Source organism: Clarias gariepinus, chromosome 4 (genome assembly GCF_024256425.1).
Source record: "Clarias gariepinus isolate MV-2021 ecotype Netherlands chromosome 4, CGAR_prim_01v2, whole genome shotgun sequence".
Taxonomy (NCBI): Eukaryota; Metazoa; Chordata; class Actinopteri; order Siluriformes; family Clariidae; genus Clarias; species Clarias gariepinus.
The window spans coordinates 35912953-35932792 of record NC_071103.1 but is presented as its reverse complement, the minus strand read 5'-3'; the positions used below and the strand labels follow the sequence as shown (position 1 = coordinate 35932792).

At 37.3% G+C, this 19840-nt stretch overlaps 1 protein-coding gene across 1 annotated transcript in view; it reads right to left on the bottom strand.

The window, feature by feature from the left end:
* The window catches only part of adarb2 (adenosine deaminase RNA specific B2 (inactive)), a 221776-nt gene that overhangs the window by 2943 nt on the left and 198993 nt on the right, over positions 1-19840 (bottom strand). The window contains exons 7-9 of the mRNA XM_053495458.1: positions 15339-15513; positions 7801-7982; positions 492-673 (exon numbers count right to left, since the gene is read on the bottom strand). Coding sequence (XP_053351433.1) covers positions 492-673; positions 7801-7982; positions 15339-15513 — 539 coding nt within the window. The remainder of the gene's footprint in view (positions 1-491; positions 674-7800; positions 7983-15338; positions 15514-19840) is intronic.

Here is a 19840-nt window from a genome sequence, read left to right as displayed (position 1 = left end):
GAGTTTCAATAGAAATTTAACAAAGACGCATTACAAGGTTTCATATACAGTATTTAAACTTAGCAGCTTAAGTTTCATTACATTTCATGCAGTCGTAATGCTCTTCTCCCTTCCATATTAATGAATTGATTTCTTTTCTTTATTTTTATTCACTTTTTTTTTTTTTTGTGTCTGTTTGTATTTTTTTTTTTTACTTTATTATTTCCTTAAGCAAAACACTTGGACACGAACTGCCCTTGTCAATGTTATTAATGCAACACGGATAAAATAAAAATGACAGAGCGTTTTATTTATTCTGAATTTCATGAAGCGTGTGAATGCAGTGTACGGAGTTTTATCTTTATATTAATGAAGGCTGATTGAGAATGTGTGCAGGTTCATTTCATCACAAAATAGAACTAGTACATTTGAATTCAACCTTGATGGCTGCAAAGCCTTCGCTTGTGTGTGTGTGTGTGTGTGTGTGTGTGTGTGGGCGGAGCAGTTCTTACTTTGCGGTAGACTCTGTTCCATCGTGTGAAAAGTGCACGTTTACAGAGTCGTGATGGAGCTCCGCAGTCTCTGCGTTTGCCCGTGGAGGCGTTGATCACCTCCAGCTGCTCGTCTCCTGCAGTCCAGTTCACACTGAAGCACGAAGCCTTGAGCTGCTGCCAACACTCACTGCTGCTCAAACCTATCACACACACACACACACACACACACACACACACACACACACACACACACACACACACACAGACAGCAATCATCTCACACAGTGTCAGAAGAAAGTCTAAATACAGTACTACCATGTGTAGGAGGTAATGTGTACTTATTACCACAAAGTGGACATTAATATACACAAAAGCATGACTGCATGCACAGTGGATCATGTTTTCAGCTCATGTTTAGAACAGATTTGCTCCATTAGCGTACTGGATGAGTAGCTAGACTTCATGCAGAAAGAGCATACGTCTCCAACCACGGGGTTGCACCTCATGCAGACGGGATTGCTCGAGAACTTTCCCAATGTTCGTTATGGAGTTCTACACAAATACTCCACTGACTTTCTAAGCATTTTTAAAACTATTCCATTCATTATGGCTTTGATTTCATTTGGAGGAACAGAAGTTCTCAAACTTATAAATAAAAATCTAAATTCAAAATACACAGATAGTTAAAATACAGTACCTACAGTAGCTGTTGTTATTTACATAGTGTGGTAGTGTGTTCTGATTTCTACCACTGTAACAGTTAACAAACAAATAAATAAATGGATAAATAAGACAATTCCATGGTGAGGTCTAGAGTCTTAAGCTCATGAAAACAGCAGCACAGTGTCCAACACATTCTCATATACTGTACTTCAGAATGCTTGAGGTTTCCTGACTCGGACCAGGCGGAGTCAAGCTGTGCTCTGTATGAACTGCAGAAATGCAGTACTGGTGATCATTTACTGTATGATAGTAAGACTTCATAAGGTACATAAGGTAAGAATATCCCCTGAATATTAGGAAACATTACAGAACATTATAAAAAATGTAACATTGGAACTACAGCACCAAACAGTAGCATTATAATTGTATTGTATTTTATTGCCCATGGATTATTTTAATTAAAGATTTATATACTGTAGTTGCTTTAGCTTTACTTTGTAATTTCTGTAATGAATGTGTTTATTTAGTGATTTCTGTGGATGTTTTAGTTTTATTTAGTTATTTATGCAGTCAGTTTAGGTTTATTTAGTGATTTTTAGTTTTATTAAGTGGTTTCTGTATCTGTTTTAGTTTTATTTAGTGATTTTTGTAGCTAGTTTCATTTTATTTAGTGATTTTTGTAGCTAGTTTCATTTTATTTAGTGATTTATGTAGCTATTTTAGTTTTATTTAGTAATTTATGTAGCTGTTTTAGTTTTATTTAGTGATTTTTGTAGCTAGTTTCATTTTATTTAGTGATTTATGTAGCTATTTTAGTTTTATTTAGTAATTTATGTACCTGTTTTAGTTTTATTTAGTAATTCATGTAGCTAGTTTCATTTTATTTAGTGATTTATGTAGCTATTTTAGTTTTATTTAGTAATTTATGTAGCTATTTTAGTTTTATTTAGAGATTTATGTAGCGATTTAAGTTTTATTTAGTAATTTTTGTAGGTAGTTTAGTTTTATTTAGTGATTTATGTAGTTACAGTAGTTTATTTATTTAGTGATTTATGTAGCTATTTTAGTTTTATTTAGTAATTTCTGTAGCTATTTTAGTTTTATTTAGTAATTTCTGTAGCTATTTTAGTTTTATTTAGAGATTTATGTAGCGATTTTAGTTTTATTTAGTAATTTTTGTACCTAGTTTAGTTTTATTTAGTGATTTATGTAGCTATTTTAGTTTTATTTAGTAATTTTTGTAGCTATTTTAGTTTTATTTAGTGATTTATGTAGCTATTTTAGTTTTATTTAGTAATTTCTGTAGCTATTTTAGTTTTATTTAGTAATTTCTGTAGCTATTTTAGTTTTATTTAGTAATTTCTGTAGCTATTTTAGTTTTATTTAGTGATTTATGTAGCTATTTTAGTTTTATTTAGTAATTTCTGTAGCTATTTTAGTTTTATTTAGTAATTTCTGTAGCTATTTACTTTTATTTAGTAATTTCTGTAGCTAGTTTCATTTTATTTAGTGATTTATGTAGCTATTTAAGTTTTATTTAGTAATTTCTGTAGCTATTTTAGTTTTATTTAGTGATTTATGTAGCTATTTTAGTTTTATTTAGTAATTTCTGTAGCTATTTTAGTTTTATTTAGTGATTTATGTAGCTATTTTAGTTTTATTTAGTAATTTCTGTAGCTATTTTAGTTTTATTTAGTAATTTCTGTAGCTAGTTTAGTTTTATTTAGAGATTTATGTAGCGATTTTAGTTTTATTTAGTAATTTTTGTAGCTAGTTTAGTTTTATTTAGTGATTTATGTAGTTACAGTAGTTTATTTATTTAGTGATTTTTTTGTAGTTAGTTATGTTTTATTTAGAAAGTTATGTGGCTATTTTAGTTTTATTTAGTGAGTTCTGTAGTTAGTTTAGGTTTATTTAGTGAATGCTGTTTAGTAAGTTCTGTAGTGAGCTTAAGTTTATAATTTATGTATTTAGTTTAGGTTTATTTAGTGATTTCTGTTTTTGGTTTAGTTTTATTTAGTGAGCTCTGTACTTAGCTTAATTTTATAATTTAGGTAGTTAACCTACTGCTTTACAGTGTTGTTTAATTCTTCACCCTAACTGTCCAGAAGGTATTAAGAAATTTTATACACTGTAACAGCACTTATTAACCGCATTAATGCACTTTTTTAAATACTTTACTCTTCCTAGAGTAACAGCACATGCAGGAAATTAATTGAGTTTACACACTTAATTTGATATTTTATTGTTTTTTGCTTACAAGATGATTTATGAAAGTAGTCTCCAGGGTCAGTGCTTGGTAACAGTCAGTAACATTTTCATCAAGGGAAAGTTTTAGGAGTTGGAGTTCACACTTTACAATATTTTCTGTAACAAAAAATGTGATGTTGCAGGAATGACTGTAACTTCTGGGAAATAAATGATAAAAAGAACCAACTTCCAACATTAAGTACTGTATGACTTTCCGTTAAATGGATAAAAAGTGTGATGTGTCATTCTTTAGGAATTAACACAAGGGAGCTGTTGCGGTCATATACAGTACAAGAATTACAAATAGTTCGGCATGTTATAATAAAAAAAGAGAGAATTGGTAGGAAGAGTAACTTTGCCAAACATCTCATCTAGCTGTCATTATCTTCCTGTAAAAGTGTTTTATTTTTACATGCAGTCTTTAAAACATTGCAGTGTAACATAGAGTGCTGGTAGAAAAGAGAGAGAGAGAGAGAAAGTCTATGAGAACATGCTTATGGACAAAAGATGGCCTGTGTACTGAGAGGAGAAAGCACATTAGAGCGTTATGCTATCGAGACCGGCGACTCACTTAACCTGCTTAATTGCCAGTGAGTGCTTGAGTGTTCCATTAGCTTAGCCTAATGTGGTGTCTGTGCGGTAAACATCAGTCGCAGACACAAAAGCCATCTCTCAATCCTCAATCAAAACATATTTGCCACACCAATTAGCATAGCGCTCACTCTGAGCCGAGCGCAGGTTGACCACGCATTAACGCCTGCTAACGATTTCGCAGCTCGCTCGAACCTGACAGCACGTTTTGTATGCTAACACCAAACCTGTGAGAATTTAGATGTGCTTGTGAGTTTTATTTATTCCGCGTATAAGTTGTTGAGACAATATAACAAACACCACGTCGCCTTGATGACTTGGCCGACAACAGATTGTCGTCTCGTGTCGTATTTCGGCGCTGAAGCTTTTTATCAAAAAATCTGACTCTAAACCTCAGGCATCTCCTCGGGCAAGCATTTCAATCAGAAAGCAAACAGGTTGAGAGCGGAGCGCACAATGAAATGCTGACAAACAGACGGAGCGGGCGTGCCGGCGGAGGAATAATCTCCCACACGGCTTCTTTCCTTGAGTGTGTGAATTTCAATTCTTTCTTTTCTCCACGCCACCTCGAACAGGTGCAGTGAATCGCCTGCCACCAGGACAATGATCCTGTCTCTTATTGCTTTTTCCATGCAGTAATAGACAAGCTCTGTGTCTGTGCATTTCTCTTTCTTTCTATTTTTTTCGTTCAGTGTCTTCTTTCTTCCTCACTCCATTCATGCCTCATTTTGCATCCCTCATTGACTCCACTCCTATATTTCTCTAATAGACTATTTGATTTCCTTCCCCTATGAAATCTTGATCAATTCCCCCACCGTTTATTGTTCTGGGACTCACTCTTTATGGGGACGAGCTCCGCTAACTGTTATTTTACTTTTAATGAGGCGATGTGCCAGGACCACCACCTCAACCGCTGATACCTACAGTACCTAATAGCTGGAGTAACTACAAAAACATTTTTGTCTGTACATAATAATCTGATAACTTAAAGAAAAGTTATTTCTACGTCAGTGTTTTTATTAGTGCTTGGACACCATCAAGGTAGATAGTATCTCAGTATACTGGAGCCATGATCGGACTGGATGATTCACATTTAAAACGCTGGCCTCCCAAGAACTCCTTTAATGCCCCAAACATGTGGAAATGGCTTGGTTCGAGGTCAGGATTGTACAGCAGATGTGGCAATGAGTTCCTGTAATCTGCAAGTGGTGTTGGTGGATGATTGTGTGTACAGTTCATACAGACAGATGTGCAAGTTGGTGACAAGTTATCCATCGATTTCCAAGCATCAGTTATTCCACTCAATTGATTCCTTTTTCTTTGAACACAAAGGAGGGTGAAAACTTTTGCTCCTGTCTATAAAGCTAAGTGTTCACATTATAAGCTAAAGTGTAACATTGATTTTGGTAAAATTGTGTAAACCATATAAATCATCATACATGTATACTACCATGTTTATGTGCATGCGTGACATTTATATACATTTTATATTTCTGTCTGATCGTTCACAGTGTTTTTCACTAGCACACATGTGACCCGCTTCTGAAGGACAGGCTCATTGATTAAGTAAAGGAGCGATTTGCTCAGTGGTGATAATAGATCTGCTTCGCTCCTAGAGACCTCTGTTCTTTATGACAGCGGGGCTTAAAATAACCAGGCCATTTTCCCCCCAACAACAGCGGGAACACAATGAAGGGAGAGCTCATCAAAGCGGGTGAAAAGGCTGAAGCGGAGGTGCAAAGTGCAAACTCCTCCTCTCCTGCTGATAAGCCATGCGATTAGATTGATTACGAGAAAGACTGCTCGATCTGATAGCATCGAGGATGAGGATGAGGGAGAGAGTAGGAAGGCAGAGTTTGTTGATGTGGAGTCTGTCTGTCTGTGTGGGTTTTGTTGGTTTTTCTGGGAAAGGTCACGTATTTGTCTTTTAATTGTGGACACTTTTTTGTTGTTGATATGATGATTTCTGATATTAATCTGAAATCTTACACTATATACATTATCAAGATCGCAGATTAGCTCGAAAAATATTAGCACCTTTCATTACAATGAGTAACCACGACTATGGAAAAAGATATTGTTACAAATTTGTTGTTCGATGGCAAATTTTTAAATGTTATGCTATAAAATTTGCGCTTGTTATTAAAATTTTAGCATTGTAACAAATAATCTACAGCTAACCATAAACTTATTTTCCTTTTAAATTTATTGTTAATATGCTCATCATCTGCAGGAATTATTAAGTTTGCATGTAGTTATTTTTGTAACCATAACAGGTTAATAAAAAAATTGAGATGCTTGTACAGTAACACCCACAAAAGGAATAAAACCACAAATGTAATATAAATCTGCAACCTTTAAATTAATAATCCCAGAAACATAATACATTTCCCAAAAACATGTGATTACTTTTGTGGGACGTTATTACAATTTTGAAAGCTGACAGACTTCACCTTCCCAAAAAAAGCAAGCCCAGCAAGCCATAAATCCCAGATCTGTAATATTGGCATATGAATGCCCGGCCTCACAAATTTTCGCCTTAAGGACTACAGTTCGCAAAAAAAAAAATTGGCCTTCATAAAAGAAGCATTTCGACGAATATGTGCGAAGAACCGAGCCGAACCAAACGCCGGCTAAGTTGTGCGTACGTCCGGGAACTGTTCAAAACCTAAAGTTTTTTTAAGGTCAACTAAGGTTAAGTGAGGTTTAATGTTGATTTATGTCGACATTATAGTGTTGGAAATTGGTAATAATGTTAATATTTTTGGGTGCCTGGAACGGATTAATTGCATTTACATTATTTCCTATAGAAAAATTTATTTTGCAATACAAAATATCGTCGTAAGAACTTGCCTCTGGAACGGATTGAATTTGAATGCAGATATAGCGCTGTATGTTGGTGGGTTAATTCCTTTTGTGGACTGTTACTACATTGGCGAGTGTTGCAATGCTTGTTATGGGTACGATGGTTTAAATCGAATATAATGTTAAAAAAAACTCAATAAGCTAAATTGGTTTGTCATTGTTCAACAACATTAAGTGTAGCAATAAACAGATAAATAATTTGTGTGTAATTTACTATCTATCTATCTAGAGAGAGAAGGAGATCTATGTATATAGTTATCGCTAGCAAATTCAAAAAGGAATTAAAAATTCTAAATTACATAATTTTCAATCTTTGTGCATTTAAGCCACAATTTTTGTGGAGAAAAAAACAACAACAACAACACTTGATTGTTGGACCATCATTCATATTTTGTTAGCAACAACCTAATAAGCTAACTTATATGAATGATGTACTGCATTTGTTGGAAATACCAAGTTACAAGTTTTAGTTTAACACAGCCTGAGACTGAATTTTACACCCACAACCCAGAGGATGATCTGAAAAAACTTGAAATATTCATTCAATTAAGTAAGTAGTGAGTCATGTGTTAGCTGGCTAATCAACACCCCAGGAAGTAGTGAATAAACACGGGAAAAGTTGTGACCTGTGAAGAATCTGTTTATGACATGCAAAAAGTGTGACTCTATTAGCCGAGAGAGTAAAAATACATGTGTATTAACAATTTAAAAAATATCATTGTGCTGACGTGTTGCTGATTAGCACACAGCTAGCATGCTGTACTAGCATGTTCCTTCTATCTGGGAATAACTCAGGCTCTGATTGACCTCTTCTTCTTCATACAGACATGCTAATTAACTAACTCAAGTGCTGGAGCAGGAAGGACATTGCCCATTGCCCGAAGTAGGCACTACTACTACAGGACTGTGAACATTAGAGTGTATGCATTAGAGTGTGTGTGTGTGAAGATTCTCGTACTGCTGAGTAGCGGCTGGTTGCGACGGTAGCAAGCAGGAAGTGAGCCAAGACGCTCCATCCTCTGGTTAAGTGTTCTGGAGAGGTGTCCGGTGTGTGTCACGCTGCCTACTGTCACACTGTTTAGATACACCGGTTCGACGAAGTGACTGAGGAGCGCCCCCTGGAGGCCGAGCACGTTCCACCTGCGCAAATACAGAGAGAGAGAGAGAGAGAGAGAGAGAGTCATTTGTTAAGCAATGCACTAGACACAACTTCTTTCTTTTGTAACACTTTTTTCAACAGCTGGCTAAGTTTCCTGCTAACACATAAGCAAACTTGGCTTTTGTACTGTACATAAACCACACAATATAATAGTTATAGTTCTTAATGCTAGCTAGAAGTGGAATAATACAGTAACTAGGAGGGATGTTCGTAATTCGAGGGACTTGTGATGAAATTTCTGGTGAATGAAGGCATAAAACCGGTTCTTACTGAATTCCTAAACCTCAGCATGGTGCTTAGACTCTTAGACTCTTAGAGTAAAACATGCAAAACTGTCAAACGTTTTAAAAAAGGCCGTATGCTCGATGAATGACGATTCCGGCCCGGAGTGTCTCTGAGCCCACTGCAGTCGTTTCCTGATCCTTGAAAAATCGACGGACAACTTGTCTCCAACTTGCATAGATCATACATACAATCATTTAACAAATCCCCTTGCGTGTGACAGGAACTTGGCTGGGAGTTATTAAAGGAGGGAGGCCAGTGTTTCAGATGTGAAGCACCACATCAACAGTCACACACTTTTTTTTTAGTTCATGTATGATGCAGAGCATCCTTTACTAAATCGTTACTATAGAAACCGTGATGTATTTTAGGGCTCTTAATATTAACGAGTTAATGCATGTGATTCATCTAGAAAATTTTAACACATCACTATTGTTTTATGCAAATTTATCACATGACCTAGTTTGGTTTGACCCTAATGGCTTCCCATAATTCCATAATCTCATAATGGCTTCCTACTGTATGTTCACAGCGACGTTAGCCGGTAGTGTGCAATAATGGCATGTTCAGCGCAGATAATAGTGGTAATACAGGTGTTCTGAACAGCAAGTTTCATTAGTAAAAGCTACTAGATGAAAGTTTGGACAAAACCAAAGTTCAGGGCTCGAGCTGCCTTCAAGGGGAAACAATTTTAACAACGATACGTTAAATGTAAGATGTGAGAGTGGTGGTATATACAGTATGTTTGATTAAATCAAGACCTTCTGACCAATCAGGTTCAAGACTACATCATCACAGCGCTGTAGTTCTTAATGGATTCAGGTTGAAATAAAGGCCATGCGGTGTAATTTAGCATTTTATTATAAAATATGCTCAGAGTGTCAGGATCTAATTGCACTTTGTTCGCTCTCAGCTCTCGCTCCCAAAGCACGTGACTCTGGCTTTTTGTCAACATATGCTAATTCCCCCTGCGCTCTGTGTATGTTATGCTAATATGGGAGTCATGGTAATGAAGATAATACTCGCTATGACAGTCAGGTGAGTGTGTGTGTGTGTTACATTAACATACATTATGGCTGTGCACACTTTCATCTCTTTTCCACATGAGAGTCTGGTACAGCCAGGTGTATTAAATAATCATTAGGTTTCGATAATAAACATGACAGAAAACTGTCATTTGTCGAACAAACGCAATGCAAAGGTGTGTCTGTTTAACTGGAGTATAAATGTGAGTGTTTATAGCCACGCTTGCAACCTTCAAGACTTTGAAACTTGAAACCTGAAGACTGGACACAGATAACCTCAGTACGCTGGAGCCATGATCGGACTGCCTGCTTCATACAGTATCTGAAATGCTGGCCTCCCAGGAACTCCTTTAATGGTCTAAACATGAGGAAATGGCTTGGATTGTTCCTACAGGTAGATCAGGCCAGAAATTTCATCACAAGTCCCGGTTTGAATTGAACGCCCCTCATTTATTGGGTCATGTTCTAACAAATAAATAAAACAATTGTAATTATCTATATACATCACACTGATCATTTTCCCATAATTGCATGTTTCATTTCCTAAAAAGTTGATATAACCTTTTTCCCGAATCATAATTAACTATGCCTTATTTGTATTATAATAACCAGAAGCTAACTCATTTACAAAAGAGACAAGCACTGACATACATAACACTTCTAATTTTTCCCCTCCTTTGTTCTTTTGCTTTAATTAATGCCTTTCTTATCGTGTCAGTAATGATTACAGTCACCTCTCCCGCATCTCTGTTCATCTCTAATAATGAGCCATTCTAGCTTTTGGCTCCCCGAGCAGTCAATTAACACCGAAGGTTTTTTTTTCAGGAAGTGAACGATGACGTCCCCGGTGTAGAGTCGTGAACCTGCAAGTCACATCTGGAGAACCTGTCTAGCACCTATGAGTGCTGGAAGAGATAGAGATCTCCTTCTTTATTCTCTCGTTCTCCCTGCTGTGTGAAATATCCATTTGCCCAGGATGCAACTCCGTGAATTAGAAACATCTTTTAATCTCATGCAAGAAAAGACAGCCATCTGGCTTGTGTATGAACTTAAACGAGAGACGAGGGGGGTCTCTCTCTCTCTCTCTCTCTCTCTTGCTCTCTCAATCTCTGTGCTTTTCTCTCCTTCACTTTGAAGCTATTAAATTAAAACCTTCATCTACATAAAACTCAGAACGCAATATAAAGCATCATATTTATCGCCAACCAATTTTAGACCTTCAGTTAAAATTGTCCTTGGTTTAATTAAACGTTCATGCTGCTCAATCAGATCCTCGATGCTCAAAATAGTAATAATAATAATAATAATAATAATCATGTGACAGACGTGAACGCAGCTTTTAAAGTGAGAAGATGAGGTCCAGTGGCTTAAAAATCCAGCCCTAACTCGCAAATCCTCGCCTCTCCATAACGCATCGCTCATCCAGACACTACATCAGGATCATTCACACAGAAGGACAAAAAGGAGCAGCTTTCCGTAAGACTCCTTCATACCCCTTCCGTATTATTCTTTTCTTCTACTTTTTTTTCGTTTCTTTTCTTTTTATTGTTGTTGTTTTTTTGTTAGTAATTGCTTTCACCCCAGGCTGTGACCTGGCCAGATTTAATCACGCTCGTCCTGCCTTTGAGCGACTGAATCAAATCGGACAAATTAGGAAAGATTTGGTGCTTTGATGGAGTGAAGTTCTTCACGTCCGTATATAAAGACCGGGCACTGAAACATCCTCAACAGACAAAACTAAAAATGATGTACTTATTTATCGAAAATATATAAATAAATAAATAGATAAATCTAAATTAATAAAAGAAAGGTTTGTCTATACTCACTCTTTCAGTGATATCTTTATGTTTCATACATTGGAGGATTTTGCATCATGCAAAACTCGTATTGACAGAATTTAATGGAACTTTTGCAAATTCAAATTTTATTTATTACATACACAGTCATACACAGTACGATATGCAGTAAAATGCGTAGACAACTGCTCGTGACCTAAAAATAAAAGAATAGGAATAGGAAATAAATATGCAAATTAAAATAAAGGGTAAATTTAACTAGGGAAGAATAAAATAAAATATACAAATTAAAGTTAAAAATAAAATAACTGTACAACAAAAATACACAATATAGAAAATATATGAAGAAATATATAAATAATGAGGAATATATGAAGAAATGTAGAACAATAAGATGTACGCTGTACGAGTAGGTACATATTTATGTATTTTCGTGTGGAATGAAGTTAGAATAAATAGTAATAAAAGAATGGTAATGTCCATGGTTGTGCAATCCACATATTTAAAGTGACTTATGCAGTGCAAACATGCCTAAAGTGATTTATTTAAAGTGACTTGTGATGGAGTGATGTGATGATTTGATTTGATTTGATTTGATTTGATTTGATTTGAACAGTTATGTGCCGGATTTAAGAATCTACTTCTGATGAAGAAGTGAAGACAGCAGTGCATTCATGGCTCAGCCTAAAACATTTTTTAAAGCTTGTCAACAAAGCGTGTTAAAAAGTTATAAGATTATCTAAAGGAAGTTTTAGAAGTTCACTAAAAACTCTTAGTACATAATATGCTGATTTCTTTTCTAGCCTACCTAAATTTTCCTGTAAGATTCATTTTTTTTGTTGTTGTTGCTGGAATAATAATGTTTGAACATTTTTTGTACTAACTTAATGAAATAAACATGTATAACAAAGGTTAAAAAAAAAACAGGGTGCCTAAGACCTTTGCACAACCCTGTGAACTCAGATTATTATAATTATAAATGTTTAATCACTGATATCTAGTTCCACCGTCATCCCACTCTGAATGGATAGGAAAATTACTTTAATACTTTAATAATTAAGAAATAGTTTTAACTGTTGTATGAGAGGCGTGAAACAGATCAGGAGATGGTGTTACGGGACGGCACTCAACGTCCTCAGCACGTCACACAGCGGTTGAAGGACTACCTCTACATTATGCCACATCCGCTCGATTTCCTCGTTAACATAGTATTATGTGACTACAGTAAAACCTTTCAAGGCAAAGAGCTGAGAATTAGCTGGTGTTAAAGCGTTTCTTTAGAAAAAAGATGATGTTCATGTTAGCTGCTTTGCACACAGAGCCGCAGCTGGGTTCTCCTGCGCTAAAAGACCTTTAAGAAGCCTGACATCAACAAAGACAAACAGAGGGAAGCTGATGGTCATAATTAAATCAAGCATATGGTAATAAATGCAAACACAGCTGCGAGTGTACGGGTGTGTGTACTGTGTGAGATTCTCACAATCGCCGAGCCCGAGGAGAGGGTGTGAACATGTGAGACGAATGAGAGAGAGAGAGAGAGAGAGAGAGAGTGAAAGACAGTGGAAGTTAGAGATAGAATGGAAAAAGGAAATACATGGATAATGATAGACAGATAGACAGATAGATAGACAGATAGACAGATAGATAGATAGATAGATAGATAGATAGATAGATAGATAGATAGATAGATATATAGATAGATAGATAGATGGATGGATAGATAGATAGATAATCGATAGCAGAGACAGTATTGATATGAGCAACAAAGATTTGTGTCTGTCACTCTGTCTCTGTCTGGTTATCTGTCTTCCTCTGTCTGTTTTTCTGTCTGTCTGTCTTCCTATCTTTCTCCGTCTCTGTCTATCTTTTTCTTTTCACTCTCTGTCTGTTTCCTGTCTCTCTCTCTCTCTCTTTCTCGGTCCCCTATCTTTGACTGTTTACTTGTCTCACCCTGTCTCTGTTTGTCTGTCCATATATTTCTTTGTCTGTCTGTCTCCTTTATCTCTGTCTCTCTGTCTATCTGTTGACTGACTATATGTCTCTCTCTCCTATTTCTCACTGTCTTCTGTCTCTGTCTTACTGTCAGTCTCTCTTTCTCTCTCTCTTTCTTTCTCTATGTATACTGCTCAAAAAAATAAAGGGCACACTTAGTCCCAGTTTGACTTAAACGCCTCTCATATGTGCATGCATGGTTCAGGTGTTCCATTTATTTTCTTGAGTAGTATATTTCTCTGTCTGTTGTCTGTCTGTTTATCTTTTTCCGTCTGTATATCTGTCTTTATAACTTTCCCTCTGTGTCTCTCTTTCCCAATCTGTCTGTCTCTTTATTCCTCTACATGTTTGTCTATCTGTCCATGTCTGTCTGTCTGCCTGCTTGTTAGTCTCCTTCTTTTTTTCCTGTCTGTCTGTTGTCTCTCTCTCTCTCTCTCTCTCTGTGTGTGTCTCCAAGTCTCCGAGTACAGGACGCAGGAAGCCCAGGAGGTTTTAGATTAACTCAGGACATACTCAATGTAGGACCTCATTAGGGCAGGATTACCGTGGCTGCTCCTCAGAACACGAGTGGTCATTAAACGACAGCGGTGCTGACCTCCAAGCTGCCACGCTCTCCTTAAAGACAAATATCACGCCAACCTTTCATCCCTCATTAAAGCATGCTCTAAAGAAGGGAGCTGTTTAAACAGAGCCAACGCGCCTTCATAAAAAGTAATCCTCTAATAAAGATAAACCTTAAACCAACGTGTGTGCACGTGTCCAGGGACTTGTTTCTGACTCCTCTCACACGAACCCTGTCTGAAGCTGCTCGCTGTCGCCTCGACACCAAACTGCGAACTTTATTTGACTTTACACTGTTAGCTTTATCATCTAAGACTGGGACCTTTATTTGTCCCACAGTGGGAAATAAAAGAGATTGTATTTTTTTTTTTATGTTCGTGAACACAAATGTTCGAATCCAACTTCCTGACAAGTTGGAATATAGAAATGTTTGCTGTATTGTAATGTACTCTATATGTGACAAACACAGTTTTTTCTTCAGTTTTCTTCATGAACAGACATTATAAGACAGAATACACTCCAGTGAACACTATAGCGTTGGACATTGGTTCAGTGCATTTGTGCTGGATACTGGTGTGGGACACTGGTGCTAGTCATTGGTTCATGGCATTTGTGCCGGACACTAGTGCTGAACATTGGTGCTGGACATTAGTGTTGGACATTTGCACTGGACACTAGTGTGGGACACTTGTGCTGGATTTTAGTGTTGAATATTGGTGCAGGGCATTTGTGCTGTATATTAGTGTTGGATATTGATGCTGGACTTTAGTGTTGGATATTGATGCTGGACTTTAGTGTTGGACATTGGTGCTGGACTTTAGTTTTGGATATTGATGCTGGACTTTAGTGTTGGATATTGGTGCTGGACTTTAGTATTGGATATTGGTGCTGGACTTTAGTGTTGGACATTGGTGCTGGACTTTAGTTTTGGATATTGATGCTGGACTTTAGTGTTGGATATTGGTGCTGGACTTTAGTATTGGATATTGGTGCTGGACTTTAGTGTTGGACATTGGTGCTGGACTTTAGTGTTGGATATTGATGCTGGACTTTAGTGTTGGATATTGATGCTGGACTTTAGTGTTGGACATTGGTGCTGGACTTTAGTGTTGGATATTGGTGCTGGACTTTTGTGTTGGACATTGGTGCAGGGTATTTGTGCTGTATATTAGTGTTGCGCATTGGTGCTGGACATTGGTGCTGAACATTAGTGCTGGACGTTGGTGCTGGACCTTAGGGTTGGGCATTTGTAAGCAACATTAGTGCTGGACACTAGTTGGGCATTAGTGCTGAAAATTTGTGTTGGACATTGGTAAGCGACATTTGTGCAGGATATTGGTGTTGGACATAGGTGCTGGATATTAGTGGTTGTGCATTGGTTTTAGAAATACAGTAGGTTCAGGACATTAGTATTGGGTATTGATGCTGGACATAAGTGGTGGACATCAGTGTTGGGCATTGGTGCTGGACTTACAGTAAGTGCTGGACATTAGTGCTGGACATAAGGGCTGGACATTGATGAGGCCAGTGATGTGCCTCGAGATGATTTAGTTGTGTAACCCTTTCAAGTGCTATCGTGTTCTGTACTGTCAATGTGACACTCGTCTATGTGTTAAGTTTTGGTCTTTGTGCTGTACTTACACACTGGATATGTGTATGAAGGGGTGGATGCAGCACACACCTGGCTATTTTGTCGGTGCAGGACATGGTGACGAGTCTCTCGCCCTGCATAACTCCGTCCCACGTCTGTACGGCTGATCTGCACCTGACCGGCAGAGTGCCTTCCCCCGACTCGATCTTACTCCGCAGATGGCTGTGGAACTTCTTCACCACCGGTCTGCTGCTGTGCACCGAGACTGATTAAAACAACAACAACAACAACAACATACATCATGAATAGAGAATTAACAGTATAGAGAAACATATATATTTAATATTTCTACATCACATTTGCCATGATGGCTTAAGTGTCGTGGTCTTGCTTTTGTATGGTTCCAAGGGTGTGTTGATTCAACCAATAAGTGGGAGGTTTTTTAAATCCCAACAGCTTCTGCTCATTAAGGTTTTGAGGTAACAATGCAGATGTTGCTGATATTTGTCTTCATAACTCAGATAGTGTAAGGGGTACAGGATTTTTTTTCCTGTTCCAGAGATTTGGAGCATAATGGCGATTTAAAACGACTAACACTTTAGGGAGAAATAATTAAAGAAAACCTGAGGGACGATTTGTGTTAATGTATATGTGAAACAATTTAGAGTTTTATGTACCTGAAAATAGCTCCATATATATGTTGAAGCCAATAAAACCACTCCACAGATCTCATATTAACAATCTATAGTTTTGGCGAGTCAGTCAGGATATCTACTTTTTGCATGATGCATTAATTATCTGAGCAGTATTCCAGTGGATCAGGTGCTTGCATACACTCAGTTGGCTGGGCCGGAGATACCTATATAGGATGCAAACTATACAAGTATGAACACCATGGGACTAAGCAGCCATCACACTGCTCAGTAAGGAGAACTTTGGCACAAATCAATTCCAGAAGAGCAACAAAGGACCTTGTGAAGACAGTGAAGGAAACAGGTACAAAAGGATTTTTATGCACAGTAAAACAAGGCAGATATCGACGTAACCTAAAATGTTCTCAGCCAGGAAGAAGCCACTGTTCCAAAATGCAAAAAAAAACAAAGAAAAGGTTTGCAGCTGGACATGGGGATAAAGATCTTACTTTTTGGAGAAATGCCCTCTGGTCTGATGTAACAATAATTGAACTGTTTGGCCTTAATGACCATAATTATGTCTGCAGGAAAAAGAGGAGGCTTGCAAGCTGAAAGACATCATCCTAACCAAGAAGCACGGGGATGGCAACATCATGTAGTGGAGGTGCTTTGCTCCAGAAAAGACTGGTGCACTTCACAAAATAGACAGAATCATGAGGAAGGAAGGACAAAATGAGGACAAAAAAAGTTGAGGTATCACCCAAATGAGGATGGGTTCCCTGTTGAATCTGGTTCTTCCCAAGGTTAATTCCTATTGCATCTCAGGGAGTTTTTCCTTGCCACCATCGCCCTCGGCTTGCTCGCCCTCGGCTTTTGATGCAGTAAAGCTGCTTTTTTGTGACAACTGTTAAAAGTGCTATATAAATAAAACTGAATTAAATTGAATTGAATTTAGGTATTGCCCAAGATCGCAATCCATTAAAAAATGTGTTGGCAAAACTAAAAAAGCACGTCTGAGCAAGGGGCCGTACAAAACTTACTCATTTAGGAATGGGCAAAAACTCCTTTAACTTTTGGTAAGAAGCTTGTTAAAGGCTGCCTGAAAAGTCTGACCAAAGTTAAACAATTTAAAGGCAATATTATCAAATTATAACTAATTGTATGTAAATTTCTAACCCACTAGGGATGTGATAAAATAAATGAAAGCTGAAATAAATCTCTCTCTACTATGATTCTAACATTTCACATTCTTAAAATAAAGTATTGATCCGAACTGACCTAAAACTCTAAATGTTACTTAGGATTAAACATCAGGGATTGTGAAAAACAGAGCATTAGGCTCAGGTGGATGTACACTTCCAATCTGATGAGTTTGATGCTTAAACTCAATGGAAATGGCTTTTTCATTTAAATAACATTTATATACAGATGTAGAGCTCTACAACGCTGATCAATGCTGATTTTACTTAGTGATTGGCCAACAATGGAAGAAAATGGTGATCGTTGATTAGTTGCTAGAAACCAGTGATTAGTTGAAGGAATGATGGTGATCAATGATTGCTTTTCAGGAACAACGAGAATTAGTGATTGATTGTTGGAAACCCTGGTAATCAGTGACTGGTTAATGTAAACTATTGTGATTAGCAGGTGGTTGATGGTAATTATGGTTATCAGTGACATTATTGCAAACTATGGAGAGATGGAGTGATTAGTTTTCAGTTTTCAGGAAAAAAATGAACTTAAAAGCACAAAAAGTGTAGGCTATTAAAAGCGAATTATTCCACTGGAAATGCTTTCTTCGTGCCAGACTACAACTGATTCACTTTCTCCCTGTTCTCAACAGCATTATAGTGTTTGTAAATATGCCAGAAAATCTTTCTTCTTCATGTAATACAATATTAAAATGCAAATTATCAGAACGATTCAATGAATATGCAAATTAATATATAACTTCATCTGAGGACATTTTAATTATGCATTAGCTTCTTTCCATTTACACAAGGGTACTAGCGTGATGATTTTTAGCAGTTTCCAATGCAGTACAGTACATCATTCTGGATAACAGTGTCCGCTAAATGCTTTAAATATACAGTGCATTCATAAAGTACTCAGGCTCCCGTTACTCGTTAATTTCGTAATGTTTCATCTTGATACTACAACAGTTGTTTAAATTAATTTATTTTCTCTTTAAAAAGAAAAAAATGAAAAACATTCACTTACATTGCTGTGAAAAAGTATTTGCGCCTTCCTGAATGTAGTTTAAAAATATATATATATATATTTGTTACACTTGAAATATTGACATCACTTAACAAATCTTAATATTACACGGATAAAACCCAAGAAAATATTAAATATAATAAATTATTTCATTCATAAGGGGACCAAGCTGTGCAAACTCGCACAATAACAATTTTATTGGCCCCACTCAGACCTGAATATTGCCAGACCTGTTGAATCAGGAAATCACTTAAATTTAACCTGTCTGACTTTAATCCAATTGAGATGCTGTGGGATGACCTTAAACAGGCAGCTTATGCTCAAAAAACCCTCAAATGTGGCTGAATTAAAACAATTTTGCAAAGAAGAGTGGGCCAAAATTCTTCCATCGTGATGTGAAAGACTCCTTGACAGTTATCACAAACCCTTTATTGCACAATCAGGTAATAGCTTTAGGGTCTATTACTTTTTCACATAGTGCCAGGCAGGTTTGGACAGCTATTTCCCCTTAATAAATGAAATCATCACTTAAAAAACTGCATTTTGTATTTACTCTGGTTATCTTTGTGTAGTATTATAATTAGTTTGATGATCTGTAAGTATTCAGACCCTTCATGATACACTTGTTGAGCTCAGATGTCTCCCATCTTTCTTGATCGTTGATTAGATGTTTCTACACCTTAGTCGGAGTCCACCTGTGGGTTAAATTGATTTGACATGATTTGGACATACACACACTACTCTATAGAATGCCACACAGCTGACAATGCATATGAGAACAAAAGCCATGAGGTCAGATGAACTGCCCCCAGAGCTTAGAGATTGTCACACTGAAGAAGGTTTTCAGGTGCACATTGGCTTCCATAAATCACAAATGGAAGAGGTCGGCACAACTGGGACTTAGTAAGAGAGGTGACCAAACACCCGTTAGTCACCTTGACTGAGCTCCAGAGATTCTTCTGTGTGGGGATGGAATAACCTTCACTACAGCCCTCTACTGATCTTGATTTTATGCCTAGATGGAAGCCTATCCTCAGTGCAGAACACATGAAAGCCTGCTTGGAGGACTCTCTGGCTGTGAGGAACAAGAGTTTCTGGTCTGATAAAACCAAGATTAAACTGTTTGGCCTCAAAGTTGTTATGCTCGGAGAAAACCAGGCACTACTCAACACCTGCCCAATACCATCCCACCAGTGAAGCATGGTGGTGGCAGAATCATGCTGTGGGGGTGTTCTTCAGAAGCCGGGACTGGGAGAATGGTCAGGGTTAAAGAAAAGCTGAATGCATCAAAAATACATAGAGATATCCTCAACGAAAACCTGCTCCACAGAGCTCAGGATCTCAGACTGGCCCGAAGCATCACCTTCCAACATGACAACAATCCGAAGCCAACACCGACAACAAAGGAGTAGGAGGGGACAACCCTGTGAATGTCCTAGAGTGGCCCAGCCAGAGTCCTGTCTTGAATGGTGTTGAACATCTCAGCTGGAGCTTGAGAGGACTTGCTAAGAAGGATGGAAGAAAATCCACCAATACAGGTGCGCAATGCTGTAAATGCTACCAAATGTGCTTCAACAGAATTCTACGTAAAGGGTCTGAATAAATGTACAGACATTTCTGATTTGGCCTCAAAGTTGAGTCCTACAGTACAAGACGGAAAGTTATCTGATAGTCTTGAGATTTGCACTCACACCCTTTCTTGTTCTAGACTTAAACAGGAGATTTAAGCTATTATACTTT